Here is a 27,996-nt window from a genome sequence, read left to right as displayed (position 1 = left end):
ATAATTCTCACAGGAATGTTTAATTAGGAATCCATCAGACCCATTTAACAAAGTAAGTTCTTCATCAGCGAAGCAGTTCCAGCACATGATGGAACTATATGACACATTACAGAAAACAAGAGCGTGTTTAGGGAAACCAGCCTTTATAACACACAACTATATTACAACTGTCAGCTACGTTCCTGACAGCACTGATTTTTATTGTGGCTCAGTGTTTTCATGCCAATGTATTTTGTTAGACCATATGTGATGAACACTACTCTGTCAAAGGATTTTACATCCTTACAGTTACTCCATCCCTAAGCTGTATATAACACTGTACATGTTTCTGCCTGATACCAGGAAGTAGTAAGTACTTACATGATTCATTGGCTTTAACAAATCAAACTCCAGGCAAGCATAAATACGCACCAGCTTTTTGAGAAGGACAAGACTAGAAATAGTCTAGAAACTGCCAAAAAAACCCTGGTTTAGTCTGAAGGCTACCAGAAATGGCTCTCTAACTAGAACGTTTAACGTACGAGGGAATGCACGCAGTTATAAAGCCATTCTTCCTGCTCGTTCAGTGGCATCACATGCTGAGAAACCTGTATGCAAGAGAGAAAACAGAGGTGAAATAGTTGTTTATTGGAGAACTGTGTGTTTGTTGCCTGAAGTGCTACATAAGCAAAATGAACTGTTTCAGTACTCATATCGCTGATGTTAAATGATGAAAGTTCACCATCTACAATGCCAGTTGGCATTCAGCCCTCACTGGTGAATTTAATTGCATGACAGCAAAATATCCACAGGGGGCGCTGAGCCTACAGTTCATACTGAATGAAGCCGAAATGAAAATTAATAAACCACCTTACAGGATCAGGCTATAGATATCTGAACTGTCAGCAGCAATATTAGAATAGGCCCCAACCCTGCCCATGTCACAGGAATGTCTCTGTTTACAACAGGTTTGAATGTACCCACACTGGAAAGCAGTGAAATATAAAATAGTTCAGATGCCTTATCTTTTAAAGAAGGAGACCATACTTTTAGAATAATAAAAACTGTATTTTCTTCATAAATTACTGAATAAAAATATCATCATTATTTGTAGCGCATTTTCAATCTCATTCTATCCCTTAGAACCCTCGTTTCAAGTTCTCACTAAAGCCTGCCCAGCTCTGGCACAGGGATCAGCAGATCAAATTGCCTTGTGGCTAAACATGATCCGTAAGTCAAGTTTAACAAATATTAGCCATCTGCAAATCACACTCTGCCTAAGGAGTGCAATCCGTGTCCTTTTGTTTCTGACTAGCGCATGCTTGGTCTGTTTCTCCCAGACATCAGTATATCTGATTAAAACTTACCAAGTGAAAAAGAATATTAAAAAATATTAGTAAATGGTACACGTATTGAATGGACAACTGAAACAGGCACACATGAAAAACTGAACAGCTGTGGAGTTTTATAGCAATCTGCACGCAAATACATCGAGTACATGTTCAGCTTTGAAATATCAAGAACTGTATCTGATCCGTACTGGTGATGAAGATGCCTCTATCCACATGCTCATTGCCATGATAAGACCTGCAAAGGGGAACTGTAAAGATGTCGCATTACTTCCCCCCCCCCTTTTGGCTTAATTTTAAGTTGGCTAAACAATACAAATCTTACCATCATGGATTTTGGTGCCACTTCCACAGCAAAAACAGTAAGTCCTCTGTTACTTAGGCAGTTCTTACTCTGCTCATTGTTGACATGAACAATTGCTTTGTTTTCAGACTGCAAACAAAAAACCATGAAGGAACCCATTAGTCTTAAAGGTTAAGTGGCTGCTCTTTACACAACAACTACACATTCCTCTTACTGTGCTATTTTATAGGATAGGAACACCTTAAGGATGCTGACGTCTATTCTCTTTGAAGAGTAACAGTTCCAAGTGTACCTTAGCATCATCAGAGCCCAGATCCATTGTCAAAAGTCATTTAAGACTCATTGAAATAACTTAAGTGCTTCTGAAAACGCAACTTGGGAACACCATTAAGTGAGAAAACTATTTCCCACAGAAAGTAACAGTTTCTAACAGCTTCCATAGTTTCAAAAGGTGACTGGACAAATTCATACTAGACTTTAAGTACAAAGAAAATATTTCTGTCTCAAGTACTCCTTGAGCTGCAAATCTCTAGAGGCTAGGACAGCGATCGGGAGAAGTGTAACTGGATGCTTGCCCAATTTTTGTTTGCAACATCCCTTACAGGCCATTTCCGAAGACTTCATTAATAGAAATTTTAAAAAAATATTTGATGAGTCATCACTTAAAGAACAGATGCTCTTACTAAAGCTATGCAAAAAGGATCCAGAATCTAAAAGTGAAAGTTTGGGCAACAGAAAATTGTTTAACCACCAGTTTTTCCCAGGCAATACTCAGACACAAGACCTAAGGACATGCTGCCATACCCCGCTATTCAGTTGTCTCTAGATAAATCTCATTTTGACAGAGGCGTTGGGAAATGTTTGATTCTTAGACAATGCTATCCAACAGTTTCTCAGTATTGAGAAATGGAATAGATGCAGTTACTTTACGCAGTCAGCCTTACACAACAAAGAAACTACTATTAGACTGGTAAAAAAAAATAAAATAAAAAGAGAGAGCTATCTGGTGCTCACAGTACAAAGGGTTTGTGGACAGCAGAGTGCAAATATGGTAGTTCTTGAAACACGGTACCATTGCGGAAATGTAAACGCAATCTAGAGTTAAGCTGTTTATGACTTTGATCTAGCTGCTCTGGCATCGCTTTGGTGAAGTCCTCATCTCTAGATAGCAGCGAGATAAAGGCAAAGAAAAGAATTATCTCTACTAGAAGATACTTAAGGCAACAGGAACAAGGTCACAGGTACTATAATATACCCTGTGTGCTAGGTGAGTAAGTCTGTCCTTTGGAGGACAGGAAATGCCTCATTAACTATTTATTTTGGCATACAAATGGGCAGACAATAGACTTAATACTGCTTATTCCCTGAGAAATCTGAGGGTCTGCACGCAAGGTCTTTTAATCTCCCCAGCTCACACCCCAACTAGGGAGCGTTAGAAGATAGACATCTTTCTCTACCCCCGATTAAATACATACGCAAGACTAAAATGGAATCCCTCAGGAACCAGCATATTTCCTTAATTTAATTACAGAAATAACAAAGGAACAATTATTTCCATTGAAATCATCAGTACAATAACTGAAGATATAATCAGACTGCTCACACTGTGGGAAGCTTAGAAGATGACAGATGCATAAAACTGCCTTTTTATTATTTCTTTCCAAACATTTACAGTACAAAAAAGCCTCTAGTCTACAATTTCTAATGAGATTTTCAGGGAAGTCCAACTATTAGCTTCAACACAGAACAGAGGTATTTATGAAACCTAAATGGTATAAATGGCAGTGGTCAGTGATTTTAATCAGACAGCATCCAGTGGCCTCAGTACAGACCTCACCTCCTTCTCTCACGTGTCCCCGAACATATAAATAACTCCAGTATACCTACCCTAAAGGGCGAAGTGCAGATCTAAACCTGTAGTTCCACAGAGCCTTGGCATCCAGTCCTAATATTAGTCCACCAACCCATCCCCTTTTGCATGTTTGTCCTTTTAAAAATATACTTCTTGCTGTGATCTTTCAAGATTTAAAGCATCTTAAGTTTAGTATCTTACTGCACTGTATTTATTTACTCACAGTTCCAGATATAAATGAAATAGAAAAGGAACAGCACATTCATTTGGATCTAGGCAAAAAGGTTTAAAAATCGCTTCTAACCAGCCACTTTTGCTTGGATTTACAACTGTTCACTTGGATTAGCAACAAAGTAGACCTTCCAGTCAGTTAACAATTCATTCATAATACGCTTCTAATACACAATCAATGCAAATCACTGCTCTTTTACTGTCCCATACAGCATTTACACTATTCAATATTTTCAGCGTGTAGTCTTTGCTCTTTCTGTAATTACATTTCCTGTTCTTAGTATTTGTTTTCTGGTATTATGAACATATTATCTCTCCAATAATTATTAAAACATTGAAAAATTGGAATGTGAACACAAATATTCAGATTCTATATACTTAAAACTGCTTGCCTCATTATAATAAGCTGCCCCTTCCAAGAACACTGATCCAGACTGTTTTGAAGTCTGACTCATATGTCAAAAAGAGCTTTGCATCAGGGACTTTTTTTTTTTAAATGAACTAGATACAGAAACTTGATATCAGAAACACCAGAAAATGTAATACTTGAAAATGGCACAAGGAGGGATAACAGCCATTAACATGAAGTGTCTTACAGAAGTCTCATGCCATACCTTATTTTCAATAACAGAAGTGATTCTCCTGCCCGCTCTGTAGGTATAGACGATTATGTTTTCACAGCCATCCATTACTTTGGCCTCTCCTTTACTAACAACAGACTTGCAAACAGCCCTGTTGAGTTGCCAGCTCCCTGCCTCTAGATATATGGCTTTAATTCTGGGTTTGCATTTTTCTGCGTAGATGTCAATGACAAAGGGACACGCCTGCAACAGAGAAAATTAGTTTTATCAACATTTTATCAGTAGTTTTTCCCCTCAGATTTTCATCCACAGCTCCTACGTATTTTCATATATGCTCTGAACTTGAATTACCCAAATACAAATATGTCACTGAATATTAGAAAAGCAAAACCTGAGAGCTGTGGCAATCTTTTAAACCAACTGAAAGCTCAGGACAAATGAACATTTTTCACACCAGCCATGGCACACTCTATACACAGTTTTGTGCATTTGACTTCAACAAAGCAAACACTTCCTTGGACAGCAAAACACACAGGAATTCAGATGAAGTGTGAATGGATTTCAGTGCCTGAAATAAACCCGTCTTCTTTACCTTGCTATTTGTGACACTTAAAATACCTGTAATGTTGCATTAAGCACTCTGCTCTGACAGTATCTTGGCTCAGATTAGTATGTGTAACAACCAGGAGTCTGCATTTGTTTAGACTCTGTAACAGCACCTCGGTTTCTTCCAAATGCCTATCAGAATCCACTAGGATTTCTCAAGTTCTGTCTTTAATTTGTTAGGCTCAACGCTCCCAAAATATCAATCTCTTAAATCATCTGAAATTAAGGAATTAAAAGGTTAAGCTGTAGACACGAGTTAACTAGATGTACATTTTTAGATGAATGACTAAAGTGTTCGAAAAGCTGCGTTGTCCTTTGGAAAGCAAAGGCTAGAGCCATAAACCACAACTAGTGTAAGTCAGAAAATGCCTTTTTGAAATTTCTAACTCGAGAAAACTCTCCCTAAAATCTTCTTTCTTAGAGGATAGCTCCCTCTTACGTCTGAAATGTAGAAAGACAGTTTTGTAGTTGCTCTCCTAACCATACTCACAGGAAAAGGAGAAAGTGCTCATCATTAAGAAATAACTCCCCATGATCTCAAGATTTTCACTTGAGAAACAACGGATGTCTCTCAACCATACTGAGTATTTTTGGTTCTGTACATATTTGTTTCACACACATTTGTTTCTGGTCCTGTAAACAGTGTGCCGCCCAAAGCTGCTTCATTAAAATTTTATGTTGAACACCTTCAAACACTGTTGTGAAAGGCAGCGGTAACAGAAACAGCCATGTCTGAAAGTTACGACCTCTGAAACACGTGTAAAAAAAAAAAAAAAAGTTCTCTTATCCTTACCCACTTCTTTTCTTTCTGGCTTGAGCCAGAAAAGTGACTTACTTAAGCAGATCAAATCCTGCATTTTGTAGGTTTGCTGACAGGTCACAATATACCACCACTGTCTTCTTATCACTTCCCACCAGCAAGGTACACTTTCAATGGATATAACCCAAGATTCCTTCCTCTAGAACCCCACAAATTACCAGCTTTCTCTAAAGCAAAAGGCAAATTTCCTCTTTCAACTATGTCAGTGTTATCCTAAGGAACAGCATACCATAATGACTGGAAGTCATAGTGTCAACCCTGCATTAACAGCATTGCACTGGATCACTGACCCACTGAGATCAATTTATGACAGACAGAAACAGTACTGCAGTTAAACACATGCAGCAAATCATATGTGAAGCAGTTATTTTTGCTATGTGGCTATTGTACCTCTGTCATTTCTAACGCTTTATTGTAGCCCAGAGACAATAAAGTGACCCAAAGGTCACTAGGATCCCCTTCACGGTCATTGGCTTCCATGAGATTCAAATCCATAAATCCTTGTCTTGTTAGTTCATTCTTCTTCATATCAAAATTCTCTGTTTAAAAAGAAATACAAGGTAGCACTTAAAACATCTGTTCTCTCCGCAAACACCCTTTATCCTCCCAAAGCCGAACTCCCACTTGCATTAAACAAGGTTGAAAAGATGGAGCCATCTTGCAGCCTCAGGCTCTCCAATATTATTTGGGAAAGAATGCCCTTCGCCAGCTACATGCTCTTTGCAGAGCTTCCCTGTGGATTTTAGGTAACGACTAGAAACAGCTGGCCCCTTGTATAAACCAAAAGAGGGTGAGATTTCAAAACAGAAAGAGCTCATATTGAGGTTTGTTGGGTTTTTTTGCTTTGTGCTAGCAGTATTCGTTGCAGTTAAGATCTGCAGAATGGTGTACATTAAGAATGGGAAATGAAAGTCTGCTGGAGCCAGCACCCTTAGTGCTTGAGGTCCTTGATATAGGAATGATTTACTTAGTTCCTAAAAGGCAATAAAGTGCCAGTAATCCTAACACCCCTCTCTAGATAGGATATCATAGATCGACCACTCTAACGTCAGCAAACACATAATTGAAATGTCCTTGTGTCAGATTTTTAAAAATGGTTCTCTCATCTTCATAACAACGCTAAATCTTTACTATTTATTATTAAAAAGGGATTACCAGTTTAATAAATCTATCTAAGGGTACAGATGCTATAATGAATGGCTTGAACTTTCGTGTCAAGATTTATGATATTCGTCTGAACCCGTCAACTGATTAATGACCTGGTAAAGCATTCACCATATTCTCTTCTTTCCTCTCTTACACACTTCACACTCACATACACCCCTCCTACTCGTGCTGAGGCCAGTGCACAGAGGCATAACACTGACAAAGTCATAAAGTGTGGAATAGCATGTACAGGCATGAAAGGGACAAGAAACTCGCATACGGTAAAGTATTTTTGTATAAGCTTTCCATCATTCAGGAAAAAGTCCAATATCTTAGAGGGTTTTGGGGAAAAACAATTAGCAGGACTTGCCAGATCTAAAGTATTTTGGCCCAAATTAAGCCACCTGTCATAGCCTACAAAGGAATTGCCTCAAACAGGACATGGGCCGATATACAATGATATGGCATACTGGCGTGCCAGACATGAGTTGCAGAAAACCTCTATTTCTTATAGAAACTTCTAATTTTCATATAATGGCTTCTAAATTTCCAGTTTGTTCACTCACTGCAGCTAAACTGCCCATGCTTTGAAACCACTGCTTTCATGCCCTGTATTATTAGAGCAGCCTACGGTCACTGGTGGCTGAATTCTCCTAGCCGTGTTGGTAACTATGTGCATTCTCAAGGCCTTTCCAAGCTTAAAGCAATGCCACAGAATTTTATTTATTTATTTATTTATTTATTTCCTTCAAAATTGAGATTTGCAGCCCAACACTGCTCCTACAGGCTGGCAAGACATCCAGAAACATTGATGAGATGTGTCAGTGGACAGAAAATGAAGCACAGCTGAAAGTCTTAACTGACTGTCAGCTTCCTCATCTCACTCACAGAAGTCTCAGAACCTCACGGCTGTCACAGCACAATAAGGACAAACTGACACACCATATATGAACTTTCAAAAGATTTTTAATGAAAACCTGCTTAGGTTTTCTAAAGAAAATATATAGTTGCAAGAGACATGTTCTTGTCTAATTTTCTGAACAATCATCATAAGCTCTAGATGCCATTTTTAAAGCATCATATACACACTAATTAAATGTCCCTCTCAACACTTTGTGAGATATGAAAGCAATATCAGCTTAATCTGCAGAAAGGAGATTGATTAAATGAATACCTGTTACAGTTTAATTCACTGTATGATCCATGATTAGAAAACCTGTAGGTTTTGGCAGCTACAAAATCTTTCATCTACAAAACTTTGCAATTAGCAACGGGAAGAATTTTCTCAGCCGAAGAGTCAGTGGCACACAAACCAGAACGAAGCAAACCAAAGGACAGGAGACTGGAAAATGAAAAAAAAAAAAGAAAAAGAAAGGGAGAAGAGAACAGTATCTACATGTGTTCTTCCTGTAGGCTAGAGTACTCCGTTCTTCTATACTATATACATAGTAGGATGCTATAGCTGTATCAAGCACAGCAACAAACTTACCCTTACATACAGCCCATGCTTCCTCATCACATTTCTCACCACTAGTTCTCAGTTCAAAGAAATTGTATTCCTCCAAACTCAGAAGGCCATTTCCATCCAAATCAATTGTTTCAAATATATCCAATAAAGCGTCTCTAAAAGATGGAAAAGGCAGAACTATTTCCAAATACTTCTGTTTCCTTTACTGTCTCATACTATTGTTGATAACTATTCAGCCGTACTTTAATAATAGACAGCTTTTAAAAAGCTAGATGTTATTTGCAGCACACACTTTTACAATAGTTACCATGTCTATTGGGGAATATGACTCACCGGAACTCTTTGGTCAGAGCCAGTTCTCCATCTTCACCTCTATACACCAGTTTTGCTTCTCCAGTAATTTGTGGTTTTACCTTCTTCAACCTACAGCCTGTTGTGAATGGGAGCAGCCAGTAAACTCCTGATCCAAGCTCCCCTTTCCATCCAAACATCTACTCTCAAAGGAAAACAGACAACCTTGTAAGTTATTTCTCAAATGGTAACTTTCTTTACTACTAGTATATTCAAACAAAAGTCTAGTATATTCAAACAAAAGTGATTAATTACTTGAAAACATTGGTAATGCTAGGTTCTTTCCTTAACAAAAACATGTCTACAGCAAGATGCTATGTGATGCCATTTTAAAGATGCAAAAACTAGTGAATCTCTTAGTTACAACAAAAGTTAGAAAAACGTGCAGGACTAGAGATGAGAGGCGAAGAGTCATTACTAGAAATGTCTAGCAACAGTCCTATATTTTTTCCGGTTTGTAACACTCTCTGATTGTTAAACTCTAAAACAAAAGCAGGCTGACAAAACCCACCAAGTTTATAATTTCGTCCCTGATTTATCAGCCTTGTTCAAACCAGCAACAAAGACTTCCCATGTAAAAAAAAAAAGTTACAAGCAACTTAGGGTTTAAAAAGCAAGCTGAGTTCCCTGTGGCTTGGAAGGAGGAAGTAAGTTAATGCTGCCATTTCTCCTCCCTCATTTCTGTCATAGAGTAAGAATATTCTGTGCACTATGAAGTTCAAAATCATATATATATGGCAAGGAGAAAATGAAAGGAAACTTTAACAAATTTTATCTTTGAAATTTTGGGTTTGAAGGTGCAGGAACACAAGTGAGTTTCCACAAAGTATCAACACAGACAACCAGCAACTCAGCAATACTTGCCAACACACCACACAATAATATGGTCGTCAAGAATTTCATTAAACTTCCATACATGTGGCTTGCAATTCAGCCCATCCAAACGGCATAACTAAGACAGTATTACATCTTACCTTAAATAAATTCTGCCAATTTTGAAAGGGAACACACACAGGACAAGTGTTTCTTCTCTCTAGGCTGATTAGGGACAGTTTGAATTCCTCCCAAACACATGGGAACACACCCATGCAGCATTAACACATACACTAAAGATATAACAATTAAAATAGAAATACAACAAAAATACCTGACCTCTTTGTTTTGTTGTTCAGTAAAGCCCACAAGCTGTAGATTTTCTTGGGTTTCATTTTCTTTGAGAATATATAAAGATGTATCCACTGACAACCAATGATAAAATTTTCCTAAAAAGAAAAACATTCCCAACACAAATGCTTAATAATGGCCAAAAATTGTTTTTCTTTGAACCCCAAAGCAGGTATTTCTATGGTATTTATCATACAGATCCTTGTTAATATAAGATGGAAAAAAAGACTCCACTACATGCTATTGGGCTTTCTTTTCTATTTAGGCCAAGCAGATAAATTGCTCCAAGTCTCATGATTGTCTTCCAGATAATGATTATTAGTAATAGTTCTAATATTAAAATCTTTGGTAGTTAAGGAAGCCATTTTCATTGTTCTCTACTGTCAGTACAACATTATTATTTATTACTTTTCTTTATATTAAGGCTCCTAGATATTTGCAATACAGGATGTTAGCAAAATTACATCATATTCTCTTCTAATGTTCTGTAAAATATTGTCAAACTCATCTTGACTGGAAACCCAGATTATGTGCAAAAACTAGGGATACCAGAAGATGTGAATCTCAGAAGCGTAAGTTTCAACCACTTTTAAGATTTAAATAGCAAGATCCACCTACACGGCACCACTTATGATTCGTTTGTCTGATCATGTGTGATTTGTTTGTCTTGGATTGGATTGGAATGGAGGCCTGTTCTCACATATGTTGAATAGATGTCATTTGAATCTCTTTGATTTTTTGTAGCTGCTCAGTTCCTGAGGGCAATTAATCATGAGCTATCAAGTGGTCTTGAAGTTAATCAAACCACAGCAAAACAACGAATGCAGGGGTTTAGTTTTTCTAGTGTTTGGAGTCAAGAATACTGAAGAGTGGCTACACGCCACGTAGCTTTGTTAAAAACTGGAGATAGTTTTGGTGTCTCATAAAAAGGTAGTTGCTCTGCTAACATGAATCCTTCCCTTACATACCAATATTACGCCTTCCTCTTCACACAAAACACAAAGATCTATATCTATATACAGGGCAAAAATGTTGTGCAAAAGTAGAATTCAACTTGTCTTTTGTAAAATAAATAAATAAATAAATACTCTTTTGGTTACACAGAATGTCTGAACAATCCTGCAGCAGAACTATTCTAAGTGGCACAGTTTAAGCAGGTGCCACACAAAAAAAACCAAGTGATAAGCAAAACACTGGGACATTCTGTTACTCAGATCTGTTAGTACCATCGGACCAGGTTTCCTCACCATTAGAGGGCTGTTGAACAGCTTCCCATTTCAGCCAAGTCGTAATGGGAAGATGACTACTTTCTGTCAGTTATTTGCAGTGAAGTTTTTATTACCAATCTCAATCAGAATCAATTACCAGCCTGTAGCACAACAGCCAGTACAGATGACTCTAAGGCATCTTTGGGATCTAATGGCTCCTGTTTCACAGGATTAAAGAGGAAATAACCTACTTGGAGGAAAAAATAATTCCAACATAGCAACTAGATAAAGCTCCTCCGTGAACTGGAGAGAACAAAGCCAATAGCATTTGGAAAGAAAGGAGCACAAAAGCTGACTAATCTCGGGCGGCTCTAATGGTGGGCTTCGCTCTTTTCAGATGGAAATTAAAATAGGCAAACTAGGCTACAAAACCCTCAGACAAGATTCATAACGCACACATCAAGATACCATACTGCCATAAAAAGCCATAACCTGTTTTAAGTATTTGCAAAAGTATTTGAGGTGGAGAATACAAAATTCACTAATTTTTGTATTGTTGTTTCCCACAAAGTACATTAACACCACAAGACATTTTGGACCATTAGGTGGCTAAGCAAGCACAGAGCTCCAGTGCTAACGTTTGAGTTTTGTAGTAAGAAGATTCACAAATCTATGGCCAAAAATAATCTAAGAGGTTGGCTGACTAATGGGAGGAAGATAATGGACTTAGCTGATTGTCACTGCTCAGACAGTGAGGGCAAAACGACAAAGCAGAAAATACGGTGTGACAAGTTCAGTTACATTTTTATGGGCTCTGTCAGCAGAGAAAATATTGCCATACTGCAATATTGCAAAGCCTTGCAAGTGAGAAAGGGAGAGATGTATCAGCAAAAGAGAAAGTACTTTTTATAGAGGAAAATGCTCCAAAGAAATACAAATACCTTCTACCTGACGAACGTTTAAAGGCTTGATGGTAATACATACTGCAGACCTTTGAGGTATGTGCAACTTGTACTTGTGACTAACGATTTCACCATCATCTTCTAAATAGAAACACCCTTTGGATTGTGCACATTGCCATTCCTGGAAAGCAAGCAAATATTAGATGTTGCCTTGATCTTCGATCAAGATAAAAGAGCCTTCTCTGAAATACATTAATTTGATGATTTACAAAATCCTGCACAAAATACCCCACAAGATACAGCACTGATCTTCTACTACTGCTTTTTAAATTAATTTTCTCAAATAGTCCTTTTTGTAGTAAATTTTCACAGAACAGTTCGTAACATTGCTTCATTTGTGAAAATGCTTGAAAAACATACAGGTTACCCCAATGCTCAATGAATGAAATTTGAATTCCCATGAAGAATCAAACTGAACTCATGAAGTTCTCTGAACTGTGTGATTTACCACTAGAAAGGCTGGAATTTTGCTACATCCATCAGGCCAATCAAGCAAAGAACATACTTGATTAGCTGAACAATGAGGAGTGATTTGTTCAGACAAACCACAAACAAGTAATGCTCAAATTAAGTGGTGGTTCTTGACTGCTGTCAAAGCTGCTGGAAAGACAAACCGAAAACTGCTGTATTTGTGAACAACGCTGTTCCTAGAGAAGCCATGATTTTGCTGAGATGCCAAAACAGCTATGTGCTTCAAATTATTATTTTTTTTTTAAACAGCAAGTCCCAATTTTCAATTTCAAATATCATTTGAATGATATTTCTTTAGCAAAATAAACCCAAAGTCCTTATAGACAGGTTGTATGCCTTCAGGAATGGAAGACATTCTTGATTTGCCTTCCCTGGTCTAGATTAAGTCCATGATTTCTAGCAACAGAAGATAACGTTTCCGAGCGGAGCCTAGCGGAAGGAATCTTTCAGTGTAATCTTAGCAGACAGCTCTGTCCAGGTTGGCTGTACCTATGCTTAGTGTTCAGTGTCACAGGTAAGCTAACACAGATCAGAGAATTGTAAAAAAATGGAGAAGGTCTGCATGCAGCCTCCAGTAAGGAGGCAGACTACTAGCTCCATCTAAGGCCAAACAGTCTTCATCAGAGTGCTACATTTCATTTCTGCTCTTCAAGAATCAGTTCTCATTACAAGGCATTCACGCTCACCTGATGGTACTTTACAGCCAATGACCTAAAGGTGTCAGGCAAGAACTGGACTTTGCTAGTGTATGTACACCCAGGATGCCAAGTAACACAGCTGGTAACGCCTGTAGCTCTGATCCTGAATTTATATTTCTCCATTCAGAACTCCACATTTTCCAAAGAACATAAATTACTCAGGCACTCACAGATTTAAGAGCCTTCAGTCCTGTGCCAGTTTTATCACTTATCTCTGTGGGAACAGGATCAACTCCTCTATACTAAACATCTCTCATGTGAACATTACCAAATTCATTATACTCCTTTCTGCTTTAAGATTTTTTTATAAATTAATCAAAACAAAAAGAGAAACAGACTTTGAGAAAACTCACCACCTGTGTTGGCATAGAATCTAATACTATCTCTCACTTCATTTTCTGCCTCTAAATCATTGTGATCTTACAAGTTTCACCCAAATAGCACAAATTCAGCTATGAAAAGAATGTTCACACTAAAGGAATAAAAATATATCATCCTGAAAACATGAATATGGATAAACACTGAGAATTCAAAATTTTTAATAGCTGGAAACTCTCTTAATCTCAAATTACTTACTGTTATGGTAAGACTACTCCAACTCATCCAAGATGTTGAGCTAAAGGCAACAATTATTTCGTCCTCAGTTCCCCAACGGTTTTGGCAGCATAACGCATCATACCAGTTTCAGATGTAAATTCTGCTATTTATATTTGCACACAGCTGACAATATGGAGTACTTTTAAGTACAAATACTATATACTTTGCAATTCACTTTCTGCTGTCCTTTGGATGTTGAGGATTTTTAACGAAAAATAAGGAAGTTCTACTGCCTCAGAATACAGGCTATCAAAGAGACAAAGATCAATTAAGCTATCTAAAATAAAATGGGATATCCAAGTCCCTCCCCTCCTATAATCTCCCATGATCTTCTCCAGTTAAGATAACATATTGGATCCAGGGCCTTCATGGAAACCTATCTATCTTCTCTGCCATCAGAGATGCAGAGGGAACAACCTGCTGTTGGAGGAACAACGATCTCATCTCACCAGCTACATCTACACCGTGAAATCAAGAACAGCAAGAAGCAAGGTGAAGCATTCAACATCCCATCACCCATACTGTTTAGCTGTTAGCTCAGTCCATGGCTCTGTTTCAAGTCACTACTAGTGTTCTTCAAGAAAATGTGTACGCAGTTCAAAGGATTTTTCACTTCAGGCTCCACTTTCAAAAAGGCATATGGACGTAACTGCACTCAATTTGGTTTCCTGTGACATACACAGTCGACATCATCTCATCAGGCTTTTACACTGCATACTCCATGCCATGACCAGCCCCACAGCTTTTAACATACACTCTTGGTTGGGATGCAGAGGCATAAGATTATAAACAGCACTGGAAAATATAATTTCTTAAACACACAACACTACCACGTGGGTTCTAGGAAAAAACACAGCCAAGTGCCATTTAAAGCAGACACAACATGCTCAAGAGGGTGCTAGGCCCCCGCCTTGTGGAAGTGCAGCTACCTATGCTGCTTGGTCCACAGAGTCAGAGATCAGTCCCTGGCCACCTTTTATGCAGTGGCGTAGACCTAATTAACAAGGTCACCTAAAAATGTTATACCAGTCTTTATCCATTAAACTAGATTTCTAGTGATGGGATAAGCAAAAAGGAGTCCAATCACAAAGAATAATTAGGAAAGAAGAGATCACACAATCCAAATAAGCAGTGAAAATACCTCAAGGAACAATGTGCAGGTTAAGATGTGAGCAACAGTAAGCAAAAGTTTGATAATGCTTTAGGAATCAAAACACTAAACTGTTATTCTTGCAGAGAGCATAAGGTGGTGCTATATTCTCGAAGTTACCCATGTCAAATTACAAATGGGTACGTAAATTTGGGAAGCTAAAAGATTATTTTCTGGTTTGATTTTAGCACATCACTCCAAAGAACAACAAAAGTGGTCAAATAATAGCTAACATAGTGGGAAACGTCTGTATTAGAAATGTTAATCATAAAGAAAGGCTGGGCACTACCTGCTGCTGCGCGTGCTGGTCGCTGCCCAAATAATGCATTCTGCTGCTATTGCAATTTATGTTATTACCGAATAGTCCACACACTCATGGATAACTCAAACTAAAAAGGAGTGTTTGAGGGAGGAATTGTTTCTATGATTAAAGAACTTCAGTTCAACGCTTTGTCTTGTACAAAACCTGTTGCATATGCACAGAAGTCTTGCTAGTTCAATTGCATGAGGCTACGTCACAGATACGAGTGGGAGCACATAACTTTCTCTCACGAAAGACTTTTCTCAGATATTTCAGGTCTTTCACTGACTTCAGTAGAGCAAAATGCAAAGGTGAGAATCCTTAGCAGGGACACTTTAGCTACCCAACACAGAGAGAAGATTTTAGAACATGATACACTGATATTTTTTGTTGTTGTTGTTAATGTCTTTCAACCTTGACTAAAACCAATACAAAGGATACTCTGCAGAAATTTAGGATCTCCATCAGCCATGTTTTAACGAATTGTGGTTCAGCTACAGTTGAAGCCCAACAATCAGCAGGTTGTTTATGCACATCTGTAGCACTTCTGTAACTGCCTATTTTTTCCCAAAAAAATTATTTATATGGCTTTGAACATGTCCCCTGACAAAAAGCAAATGGACAAACGTACTATGAATACATTCCCTGTCTCCCAAGGGTTTTTAAATTTAGACATTCACCATGCTCTGACTTCCCCTGTTTCCTTCTGTCAGAAATGTAAAGTTGACATTGGTCCAACTTCACCATTGCAATATTTTCTTACCGTCCCAAAAAGACAGGTGACCTGCAGAAAAAAAATTATTTCTGAATATAAGAGAAATAAGAAGAATTTTGAGGTGCTAGATTCTGATCCTCGCCACAAATGAATCACTGTGGATTTATTCACTGATTTTGACAGAGTTTGAATTGTACCCTTAATAGTTAGGGTTAAAAAAATTTGTTGTTCTACTTACACCTTTTCATGTTTATTCATTGATTTCAGGTTTTGTATGATGCTAATCAACAGTAATCAATATATGCAGCTGTTTTTTTTTTCAGTCGGTTCTTACTAGCTTGTACAAAGAAAGAGGAACCCAATATTGGGAAACTGTGAGATGGTTTTCTATACTACGCATCATGTTTGAACAAGGTGAAATTCCAGGTTAAATTGCATAGAAGTCCAGATACCTAAACAGACTGCAAAAAATTCCTTTGAGATTATGTTTTTAAATTTTAATATAGAACAAATGTCACTGTATAGCAATGTTGAAGATATAAAGGACTTCAGAGTTCAATAACAAATACAGAGTTGTTATTTGAAACAAAAATGTAACTCCTGAGAACAATCAGTTCAGTTTTCTAGCAGTTATACTGTGTGGTCATAACCATTTTTTTCCCTTTTACACAGGAGTCTCAGGGTGCACATTTTTAATGTATCCTAGCAGTTTCCAGCTATTACTTTCTGTTGAAAGAAAACTAGTAAAGGTTCAGTCAAGAAAGGGAAAACAAAGGAAAAAGATCAATATTAACACTCTACAAATATTGACTTAGCAAAGCGACTTTGTTGTCTTTCTCCCCCAGGAATTTATATTGAATGAGTGATTTATTTAAAAGAAAATACTGATAGAACATATTAGTCTAACTAAAAATCAATATTTTCAGACTACAGCATATATTTACAAATTAATACCCAACAAACTGAACATGCTCACAGATCTGTTATTTATTTCCAATTACCTTTCATACAAAGGTTTATGATACACAATCTTTCAGACTACTTAAGCATTTAAAGTTCCCACCAACCTAATAAATTATTAAATTTTAAATTTCTCAAAAAGTCATTAAACGTTTTATTCAACAGTGGTTTCATTTATAAAAACCACACTTTGTTCTATTAAACCTTCACACCTGAAAAATTATTTTCAATAACTAGATGTCAGCAAAACCAACAGTATATAAAAATGTTAATTACAATATGTATCAAGAAACCTCTCAGTAGTTTATAGCTGCCCTTGACAAACTATTAATAAAACATAAGCTAAAAATCAGAGAAAAACGGTTTCTTATTTAAAATGCAATAACATATGGGCCTAGAGGAAAACAACATAATTTCAGTAGGACTAGCTTACATGATACCTTCTTTGCATCTGGCTCAATTAGCTTCGGGTTTCTGTGGCTACTGGCACCCATGCCGATAGTGGTAGAAATGGAGGCTTTGCAACTTTGAGCTGATGAGGGTCTGGAAGGAGTTCTGCTATCACCTATAGTCATAGAGATTTAGTTACAATTACATCATGTTAACCCACTCCTAGTGCTGTTTATCATAAACCCTTATACTTATAGACACACAGAAAAAAACGATGACAAGAACTTCAATCAGATATACTGATTTCCCTTACAATTACATACCATTTAATAACTCATTAGCCAAACTTCTTTTACTTCCCTGACAGCCCAGGTGAATGGGCATAGGAATGGCAGAACCTTGGAACAAAATCCGCCTGAAGGACAAGAAATTGTTACCACAGGATTCCATTTACCTTGGAATCAACATAAATCTGTCCTAAGTGGGTATGTCTAACCTTCTTCTAATTTAAAGTTATTTCTTTTCAGGAAAACGTCATTTCCCTGCCAGACAGCACATCACTTATGCACAGCTGTCCAATCAATTACTTCTAAGCCTTTACTTTCCGGTTCCTTATGTTGGGGCAACTCCACTAGTACAATTGTTGATTTAGCTACATAAACTCAGTCTTCATCACTTTGTTACCTATGCACCTCTTCAGTATTGCCTAGAATTGAAGCAACTTAAACGTTTCTCGCACACTACATGTGAATATTTCACAGCTGGTACCTTTGCAGTCTGTTAGCCTGTGGTCTTTTTACAGTTTGGGAAGGTTTTTAGGTATCTTTGTAATTTCACGAAGAACATTAAACTCTCACATTGATTGTGCTTGAAAAGTAGCCTCAATAATTGGAACAAGCAAATTGCTTCTTGATAAAGTGTTTAAGGTTTCATCTCTGATCCGGGAAGGAAATAACTTGCTACTGTTGCAACATCTGAGCATTCATTTTCTCTCTTCCCTCTGGACTGTGTCACATGAGGGTCAACAAAATTCACTCTTAAGAATTCAGACCATAGATTCAGCCAAAGTCCATCTGAACATGGGGGTCAGATACTCTACAGAGACATTGAAGCAACTGCCAGAGTAGAAATTTCTATTAGTCAATAACATCCTTACTAATCTAAGAAAATTAAATAAATGCTCAACTGTTCATTGACCCAGAGCATGAACTTCCAACAGAATGAAAACTCCCAATAGGAAATATATATACCTTTTGTTGGTGCTAGTTTGTGATCAGTTTTCCTCGAGATTCTTGGTGATGGTTTTGACACTGGCAGTGTCATCCCTTCAGTGGAAGTTTCAGCTTGACTTCCAAACTGCTGTTGCCTCAATCGACTATCAACCTCCAGTTTCTCTCGTGCAGTCTTGCAGCACTGCTCACTGGTTGTCATGTATAAGTCACAAAACTTTAGGTAAAGAAAAGTAATATGGTAAGTGAAACATTCTCACAGTTTTAAGGATTAAAATTTCCTGTAAGGAAAGAACAAGTCAACAGATTTAACACATTTTCTCTTAAAGCCTAATATTAATTTTTATTTTCATGAATCAGAGCAACCACTCAAGAGACACAGCAAAATGGAGCCACGATTCAACAAGAAGGTCCAAATATTGAATGAAAATCAAGTGCAACTTTCAACCCAAGAGGTGATTTACATTTCTTTCTAGATATTTGAAGACCAATTTTTTTTTAACATAGGATTAGTAATAGGGGGTTGCTTTTCTTCTATGATACTGTGTTTATGTACAAATCGTTCAGACTGTTAATTCTGTTCAAACTCAGAGATGATGTCAGAAAAATCAATAACGTGTTGCATCTTGAAAATCAGATGTTCAACATACACAGTAATGTCACACGCACGGAATTACAAAACATCACAGATATAGCAACTCTCACTGATGAGCTAAGTTTGCTGTTCATTATCACCTTTATCCTGCCATTCCTTTAACTCTTATCTTCACACATGCTGTCAGGCTTCGTGCCTGCCATCAGGCTCTGCTTAATACATTAAGTTCACTTGCAGCAAGTGACCTTCTCAAGGATAACAGCCAGGGCAGTATGTTGTGAGATAAAGTGTGGGAAACAAATATATACCATCCCATTGCTCCAGTTCATAGGCAGCTGCGAGGGGTGCCTGGGGTAAGGTCCTGAATAGACCAACACATTGAGGCAGCATGTATTGCATTTGATAATGCCAATACTGTCAACAACATGAAGCAAATAAAAAATAATATCACACTGGCTGCCATACCTTGTTGTAGTTAAGTTTGCCACTGCAGTTAAAATCAGCTTGTTTAGTAATGGTACTCACTTCATCCCAAGTCATTTTTTCACCTCTCTGTAATAATAAATAATAAAAACCAACTCAGTTTGGGTTCCTGATCAAGAATGCTGTTCACCTACAGCACACATTTAATAAAAACAGAAAGAAAGATGCTTCTAATATCCTTTCAGGGAATACAGATTTAAATGGATTTTTATTTGAATCATCAAAATAAAGGTCAGCATCACAAAAAAAATTGTCCCTCCAATGCTACTAAATACGAACAGATGAATGGCATCAGTTTATGCAATTTTGTAACGTCTTCTGGAAACCTATCAAGAACAACACATCAGTTTCAGAAAATCTTCCATAAAGTGGGGAATCCCAGCTCCCAGTCATTCTTACTTATATTGTAGCATGCCAACAGCCAAGAGCTAACTTCATAATGGTTAGTTTCACTTCTTTACTTGAGCTACCCAATTATACCAGTCTACATCTGCAATTTAGTTCACACGAATTTGCCTTGCGCCTGTCCTTAGTGTGAAGTCAAAGGCAATTTTCCTCCTTTTGGAGCCAACTTGGAATTGCACGTCAGAACAGCATCTTGAGTGCCCCTCTTGCAATGTGGGCACAAGGCACATCTCTCGAGAAGAAAGAGTGTCTTCCACGAGGTCGTCCAGCAATTTTCTCTACACAGATGCACAGGGCTGTTACCAATGACACAGCAATCACATATTGCTGTACCGAAATCTACTTCACGTCATTTTTTCAGCTATAGGTGCATGGTGTCAACCTGGGACTGAAAACTAACGCAAACTTCCTTGTTGGCAAACATGTGACATGGACACATGGTCCCAGAACCATCATGGATTGCAGCAAATCAAATCCTGATCCTCCCTTCTTTGAACAGCACCAGTTGCTACTGCAGGCACAGCTAGTAAGTTCTTCAGTCTGGGTCTATACAAACCAGTGCCCTGCCTTTACTTAACAATTCAGAGTTTATAGTCCTTCATGGCATAACTACAGCAGCGCACAACATCTGTTACCTCTACCTTTCATTTATAAAGAATATTTCCTTACCATTGCAACTGTATCTTTTTGTTCATGCAGAATGAGGATTGAAGGTTCTGTCACAATGTTTGAAGTAAACAAATAATTTTGTTTTACTGGTCAACCACAACAAATAATAGTATGTAAATTGTTTGTTCCTTCTGTCCCAGTTTGCTCTCCTCTACATTTCCTTAAAACTGTTTTATTCTCACTTTTGAGCATGCTACTAGAATTCTACTACTAGCGCATTTTTAATTGTTACTGCTCCCTAGTGTTTGTGCTGTGCAAAATGATCGGCTTTTATGATGAAGGGTTTTTTTTTTGGCTGTACAAAGCAAAAAAACCCTAACAGAACAGAGAAAGAAAATCATTGTAATCATCTGTGACATACATCTGTGCAGTTTCAAGTCAGAGCATCAGCTCTACACCAACTTGGAAGACTGTTCTGTTTCAGGAGTTTTGTTTGCTCGCTTTGCAGATCCTCAGAGGACCTGGATTTTAATCTTGTCACTCTTCATTATAACATACTCCTACTAAAGTTTTCTTTAAAGTTCCATCTCCTTCAATCTCATATCATTATAAAAAACTCAGCCGCTATTTTAAAAAAATTCCTTTCTATCCTTTCAGATTATACAATGAAACCTAAATATATGGCGGCAGTTCAGCAGTTAAAGAATAAGTTCCAGATATTTTTAATGACATTATTTTAAGCCATATTAATGACACGTACAGGTAAGCCTTATGACATTTGCATGCTTTGGGTTGACAACGCATAACCTCTAACGAAAATATTGACTTACCCTAGCACAGTTTACTTTAAGACCCCAATGAAATAACTACAATATCCAGCGAAGTCACTGGCATGACAGAACATTATAGCTGTGATAAAACTAAAGCACTGACCTTAATATTTTATGAACAACAAAAATACTCTTTTTTAACTTTGTATCTGAACATACACAGACAACAACTTGTGAGGGGAGAACAGCAAAGGCACATAATTAATTCCCTCGGTAATAGTTCATAACCCCAAAGGGCTGCAGAGAGGCTAGGTAGAGAACAGAGGGATTGGCACTAACTGAACCAAGGGAGACACATGTGCTTCCCTTTCTGCTGCTCCACTGCAGCATAGACAGGGTTTCAACACAGCATTCTGTGAAAGCATGAAAAATACTTTTTCTGCCCACTTCTACCTTCAAGGCACAACTGCTGAAAGGGACAGACAAGTTACCAACTGCAAGACTGTAACAGGGAAAAAATGGAAGAAAGATCAGATAACCACAGAAAATTAGGCATAAAATTGCAAAAAAAAAAAAAAACCACATAAAAACATGAATAGGTTATTGATTCTTTTGATCAGAAATATGCATTTACACATTCACAATAGTTTTACCGTCGAATTTCCAAAATCTTTACTAATGGTTCAAGATGGATAATTAAAGTTTCTACTGATACTTACTGTTGTAAGAATTCTATAAAGTTCATCATGTGAAATATATCCAGTGTGATCTGTGTCTATTTTTCCAAATGCTTCGAGCAGTTCAGTTTTTGTAGCTGGTTTTTCTTTTTTTAAAATAGTACAAAAATCATCAAAATTCAGTGTAGTCGTTTGTGAAGTCCAATATTTATTAACTGTCTTCTGAGATGGATTTCTTCCAGCCTGTTGAAGTACTGAACAAGAAAACACAATATTAACTATATAGTCCAACTGTCAGTAAAGGATCTCTCAAAACATCCTTTAATCACTTTCTATGTTCAGACTTTTTTTTAAGCCAAATCAATCCAAGGGAAAGCAGGCCTGGAGGACAGTTTTGCTTACAGTCTCAATCCTGTGCTCTACTGATACAGACTGACTGTGACCTTCCCTGGCCTTGAATTCTGTAGTTTGTACCAGAGAGGTTCAAGCAGCCAGAGGGGCAGATGAGCTCACTCGCATGTTCTCTCGAAAGGAGTCAAACAGGCAGTGCCTGGCATCCTAGCTCATCCCTCGCAAATTATGACCCAGCACAGAGATGACATAGGCTGCACTGCTGAGAATCACACTCACTTTCTTCTACAGAAAAAGGAAGAAACCAGAGAGCAGTCTGTGACTGTTTATAACACAACAGTATCACAGGAATTATTTTGCTTAAAGGCTCTGATCTGGAGCTTCCACTTACTCATGTGCACTGTTCTACTAAAGTCAACGGGATGTCTTCCTTAAAGAAAGTTAACAGGTTCAAATCATTAATTAAGCAAGACATCCATGAACTCAAAGACAGTTTCCTCAAGTGACACATGCAAAATTCAGCCCAGTGTCTATGTGCCCTGCCTTAATATCAAGCACCTATTACTTGTAATAACTTGCACATTATTAGATCCTGTTTCTACTAAGATCCACGTGAGTCTTTCTACTCACTTTGCCAAGAACTGAGGTCTAGTATAGAACTTCTCTTAGTATTCTATGTTACGTCTACACATTTGAACTTATCAACTCAAATTATGCCACAAGAATTTCACATGTAAAGGAAAAATTATACCAACAGACATACACTGTTAAGGCCAACAGCCAATACCATATATGCAACCAGTCCCACTGCTCCTACACCTGGTATTCTTCAAATTTGCTGGATCTAGTTAGCCTCCTTAAAGTCTTTACTGAAAACATCCTTTCATCAGTTTCCAGTGTGAAGAAGGTATTATGTTAAATGGAAATTAAACTCAAATGCACAGTCTGTCTGAAGCTGGAGGAGTGCTTTTATATCTTCCCATATAATCAAGTTTTTTTAGGGAAACACAAGACATCCTTCATCTCTACCTAGGCTGGTTGTTTGATTTTTAGCCAGCTGACCAATGACCAAGTCTGTACCAGCTGAGAGCAGTTCAGCAGAATCTGTGAAATGAGGCAGTGGCATTGTTACAATTCTCAGTAAGCAACTGTGTCACCATAAAAACAAACAAACAAAACCAGACACCTTTGTTGCTAATCTCTGATTGAATGCCAAGGACTAAATAAAGATTTCTGCCCTGTCACCTCTACAAGCGGAGTCAGGAGAATACAGCAAAGCTTACATCTTTATCCATGCAACGCTTGGGCACATAGCAATTGTTTAAGGATTTCGATGTCAAGGTCAGCCAAGGAAAGGCAGTTACTTGTTTACACGAATAGCAGAGTTCCCTGGAATGTCAATATAGCACAGTATTCACTTACAATTAACAGACTATCCTTCAAATATACAACAGTTCTGTATTTTTATATATCCAGGAAGATCAGCACTGGCCATGCCTCCCAAGCTTGTATTTTTAAAAGTTCAATTAGACTGCACCTTTTATATATACTTCTTTACAGACTGATTCTGCTAAATACCTTAAGTAATATTACAACACAGGAAATGAAGCTACTATCCGTGAATAAGTAAAACTCCCACAAATAAAATTTTACAGTGCCAATCTCTAAGTGATTATTTTACCGTTCAGAATACTAGCCAAACTCCATGTAGCAAGAGATGCTTAAACACTGGCACCACTCATTTGATAAATAACAGAATTTACTTAAATCTGTAATAACTCTCAATGCTTACAAATTTTAAAAGTAGTTCTTAAATATCTCTGAAAAGACCGGGAGCCTGAGCAACTAATTGCCCTTTCAGAGTTGACCTTGAAACCAAAATGCCCAAACACTTGCTATGTAGCGAAGTGGCATATGGATAGAGATGAAAGGCAAAGCATATATAAAAGAGATGACATTTGTTCACACCACTCCTATCTTAAAATCCAGATTACCAAAACTATCATTAGGATGTTCTAAAGGCACTTTCATTACAGCTGAGAAAGCCTGGATAATACTAAGTCACATGCTGAAAGAATGTACTTGCTAATGGGTGGAATTTCATGTACTGGGATAGGGAGAGAAGCTACAAACAATCAGTGCAACAGAGAAGTACACTCAGCTTTTATAGTGGTCGTTTCCATGCGGAGACCTCACGTATTTTAGGCAGGGCAATGCAGCCGTTAGTGAGATATTTCTTCACATATGCAAAGAAAAATACAGCCACTAGACTTAGGATATAACTAAATTATTTGATAACTTAGCATGTTTTTGGCTTTAGTTGTTGCTTGTTGGGGTTTTTGTTGTTTCGGGGTTTTTTTCCCCACAAACAACCACAACGCCATAATACACATACCTTTTACTGGCGTTATAATCTAGGAGGAAGACTTGAGAAAGCAACCTGTACTACCACCAATCCCAAGTGCATTCTGAGCTGTACCCCAAAACCCACACAATAAAAATCATTTGTGAGAGAGGGAAAAAATGTACTGCAGAAATGTCACAATCAAAAAGCAGTACCTAGGCCATCCTCAAGTAAGCAACAATGCTACCATCAAATTTGGTGTTGTTAAACAACTCACTTGGGTCCTCTGTAAGCTGTCAGCTAGTACTGACTTTCGCCCATTCGTACCAGTGATTTACAGATTAAAAGCTCTGTATACTACTCCCACTTGCACAAGCCATCCAACACCTAGCAACAAAGATTAAACATTTGAAGAAAATAAAAAACTTTGAGGAATGGTATTTCTACAAACTTTGGAAAAAAAAAAAAATCAATGTGACATATTTTCTAACAGGTATATGATGAAAATGTCTTCAAAGATACAGCCACCAACACCTGGAATCTGAACCCTATCTAAAACTACTGTAAATTCCTTAAAATAGTTACTGAGTTTATCCATCGGGATACTCTCACTAGCAAATTGCTGACTGCTGTTTGTAAAATACCCACTGTAATCATCATACACAACAGCTATGGGGAAAAAACGTCTAATCATTACCTAAACTGAGTTGTTCTTTTGATTTAATATTTTCTAAACTGCTTTTAAAAACCGTTAGATAAGCTGCTCGGCAGTTCATGTAAAAGATTGCTTCTTCTGCATGCTGGGACTTCTTTGCTTGAGAACTTTCTGAATGTGTGACTTTCTCAACGGAGAGGGATGCATTCTTCTCAGGACTGCTGGCCATTCTGTGAAGAATATAACTAGAGTTAGAACTTGTTACTGTCTTGCCTGTTTAATAATGCCTCTGCTTTGCCCTCTGAAACACAGACTAGCACAAATCATCCTAACATCTAGGTCATATGTTTGCCATTCTCTAAATCTGGAATGGGAATACTTATCTACGCTTGTAGGTAAGTGCCACGAGATACACAAGAAAAAATAGGTTCAGCTCTACTTATTATTCAGTATTTATTCTTTACTGGCAGTAAAAAGTTTCAATTTATTGTATTTTATTTTAATTTCAGACACTCAATATCACAATGATTGTATAGTCATGTTATTCAAAAGCATAAAACCAAATTTCAAGTTAACTGTGATACAAACCACAGCTATCCATGTTCAGAAATAAAACACTAGGACTTGTCCTTACTACACACTTCCACTAGAATTTCTGCTCTTGCCATGTTAGCTAAACACTCCTAATGAGAGAAACAATGGGGGAATTTGTAGAGTAGTACACTTGTTGGCTCTGATGACTTTACTACCACTGCCTATGCTTAGCATGATTTGTCACAATGGTAAGTTAATGAACATCCCATACCCACCACTGTTTCCAGTGCCACTCTCATTGTTGCTACAGTTCACAAACAGTAGCAAAGGTAGAGTGTTTTTGAGGGGGGGAGCCAATTTAAACATGGCAACAGGTATGAGCGGCATAGAACTATTTAAAAGACTCTTTCCACCAAGCAACAAAAACAAAGTAAATACTATCAAGAATAGATGCACCACTCATCTCACTGGAGAGAGCTGTGGCTGCATGATCACTACTGACTCACGTTATGTTGGATTCTCTACTGTATTTCTTGGTGTTAACAGCAGAGTAAAAACCCCCTTTGTCCTCCAGAGAAAACTACACATGAGCCCACTTATATTGAACTGCTATTTGCCAGGATTTCCTCCCTCAACCAAAAGCTGACTTTCATATTTGAAGACTGATTTAGATAGAAAACTTTACACAGCTTCAGCAGAGACACTATAATGTCATAAACACCATAGAACATCCAGTGTTAAAAAAAGTGATATAATAATTATTAAATTGATTACATGCTATTTTCTGGTGCCAACCCATACCAGAATGGGCTTTTGATTTTTTGTTTTTACAGTTATAACTCAATAAAACATATGGCTAACAGTAAAATTGGTCAAAATCGTAACCCTGAACCATTCAAGTATGTGAAATTAACCACACAATTCTACTTTTAAGAGTTATCTAAATAGAAATAGTAGAAAGAAGTAAGTCTGAAGCTAAGAATGTGCAAAAAACCTTGCGCAGCTTAGCCTAAGTACACTACCCATGTAATTGTAAATGAACGGAAAAAATACAAAATGCATTTTTGCTAAATTATTAAAACTATTCAGTGAGTAACTAATACTGTTTGCTCACCAATGGCCAATAAACTTTCACAGCAGCTTTCTGCTTTCACCAAGGGTGATTAAGGTTTTTAGAAGGCCATCACAGAGGGACACTAAATCGTGTTGTACTGTTGGTCTAACAGCCTCTCATATTATTTTCCCCAATGTTGACTTCAGATAATATATTCCAGTATAATAAATTTAATATCTCAAGTTCAGCAACAAGATGACGAGATCATAGGGTCCCTTTCAGGACTTGCTGGATTTTTACTCAGGAGGCCTAAATCACTCGCACCTTGTCGACTTATATAGGTCTTTTACACTTGGGAAAGAAAGATAATAATTGCTTATTATGGATGAATTACCCTATTTGTAATACACAGGCCGCCTGCCTGACACTTTAATATTACACTGGCATCAGAAGGACCCCATAGGGACACTGTGATACAGTCTGGTTACTGCAAACGGGTGTCACTATAATTAAGCACCAGTGTTACACACACAAAATGGAAGTGGGTTAAAGTCAAGGAAGAAGAATAAATGTTAATTTTCCAGTAACTAGTTTATAAAATGTGAACTCTCGTTTACACTCCTTAGACTTCCCATGACCAAGATATTTCTTACGCGGGCCATGGTTCTGCCAACAAGTGCTGCCAACACATCCCTCAGAAGCCCAGTGAGCAATAGCTTAGTGACAGCACTGCCAGCAGCCCCATGGCTTAGGCTGTTAGATTTTTACTGGACAAATGACACTTTAGACAAAATAGACAGAGGGGAGCAATCCAGCCTCGGCTGAAGTGGGAGGATGCCACAGCCTACTACTTCCCATTGTAGTTGCTACAATTCTAACGAATAAAAACCGCCTTCCAAGCAGAAATTAAGTCATACCTTTCTTGGTAATACTGACCTTTCCCACCGCGAGTCCCAGGCCGAGGTTCACCTCCGCCCACAGCAAAAA

The 27,996-nt window shown here is 37.7% G+C and overlaps 1 protein-coding gene across 1 annotated transcript; it reads right to left on the bottom strand.

Moving 5' to 3' along the window:
• Nucleotides 1-27,984, bottom strand: EFCAB7 (EF-hand calcium binding domain 7). Its single transcript, XM_009946227.2, has 14 exons — nt 27,946-27,984; nt 25,464-25,651; nt 22,114-22,325; nt 19,593-19,679; nt 18,554-18,749; nt 17,354-17,478; nt 12,001-12,142; nt 9,840-9,949; nt 8,670-8,827; nt 8,358-8,491; nt 6,113-6,261; nt 4,330-4,539; nt 1,654-1,761; nt 1-587 (listed from the first exon to the last, which is right to left on the bottom strand). The coding sequence occupies exons 2-14, from the start codon at nt 25,648-25,650 to the stop codon at nt 513-515; spliced, it is 1,893 nt and encodes a 630-aa protein (XP_009944529.2). The 5' UTR covers nt 25,651; nt 27,946-27,984; the 3' UTR covers nt 1-512.
• Nucleotides 27,985-27,996: the final 12 nt, after the last annotated feature.

This window comes from Leptosomus discolor, chromosome 3 (genome assembly GCF_034619465.1).
Source record: "Leptosomus discolor isolate bLepDis1 chromosome 3, bLepDis1.hap2, whole genome shotgun sequence".
Taxonomy (NCBI): Eukaryota; Metazoa; Chordata; class Aves; order Leptosomiformes; family Leptosomidae; genus Leptosomus; species Leptosomus discolor.
This window is presented reverse-complemented; position numbering and strand designations above follow the sequence as displayed.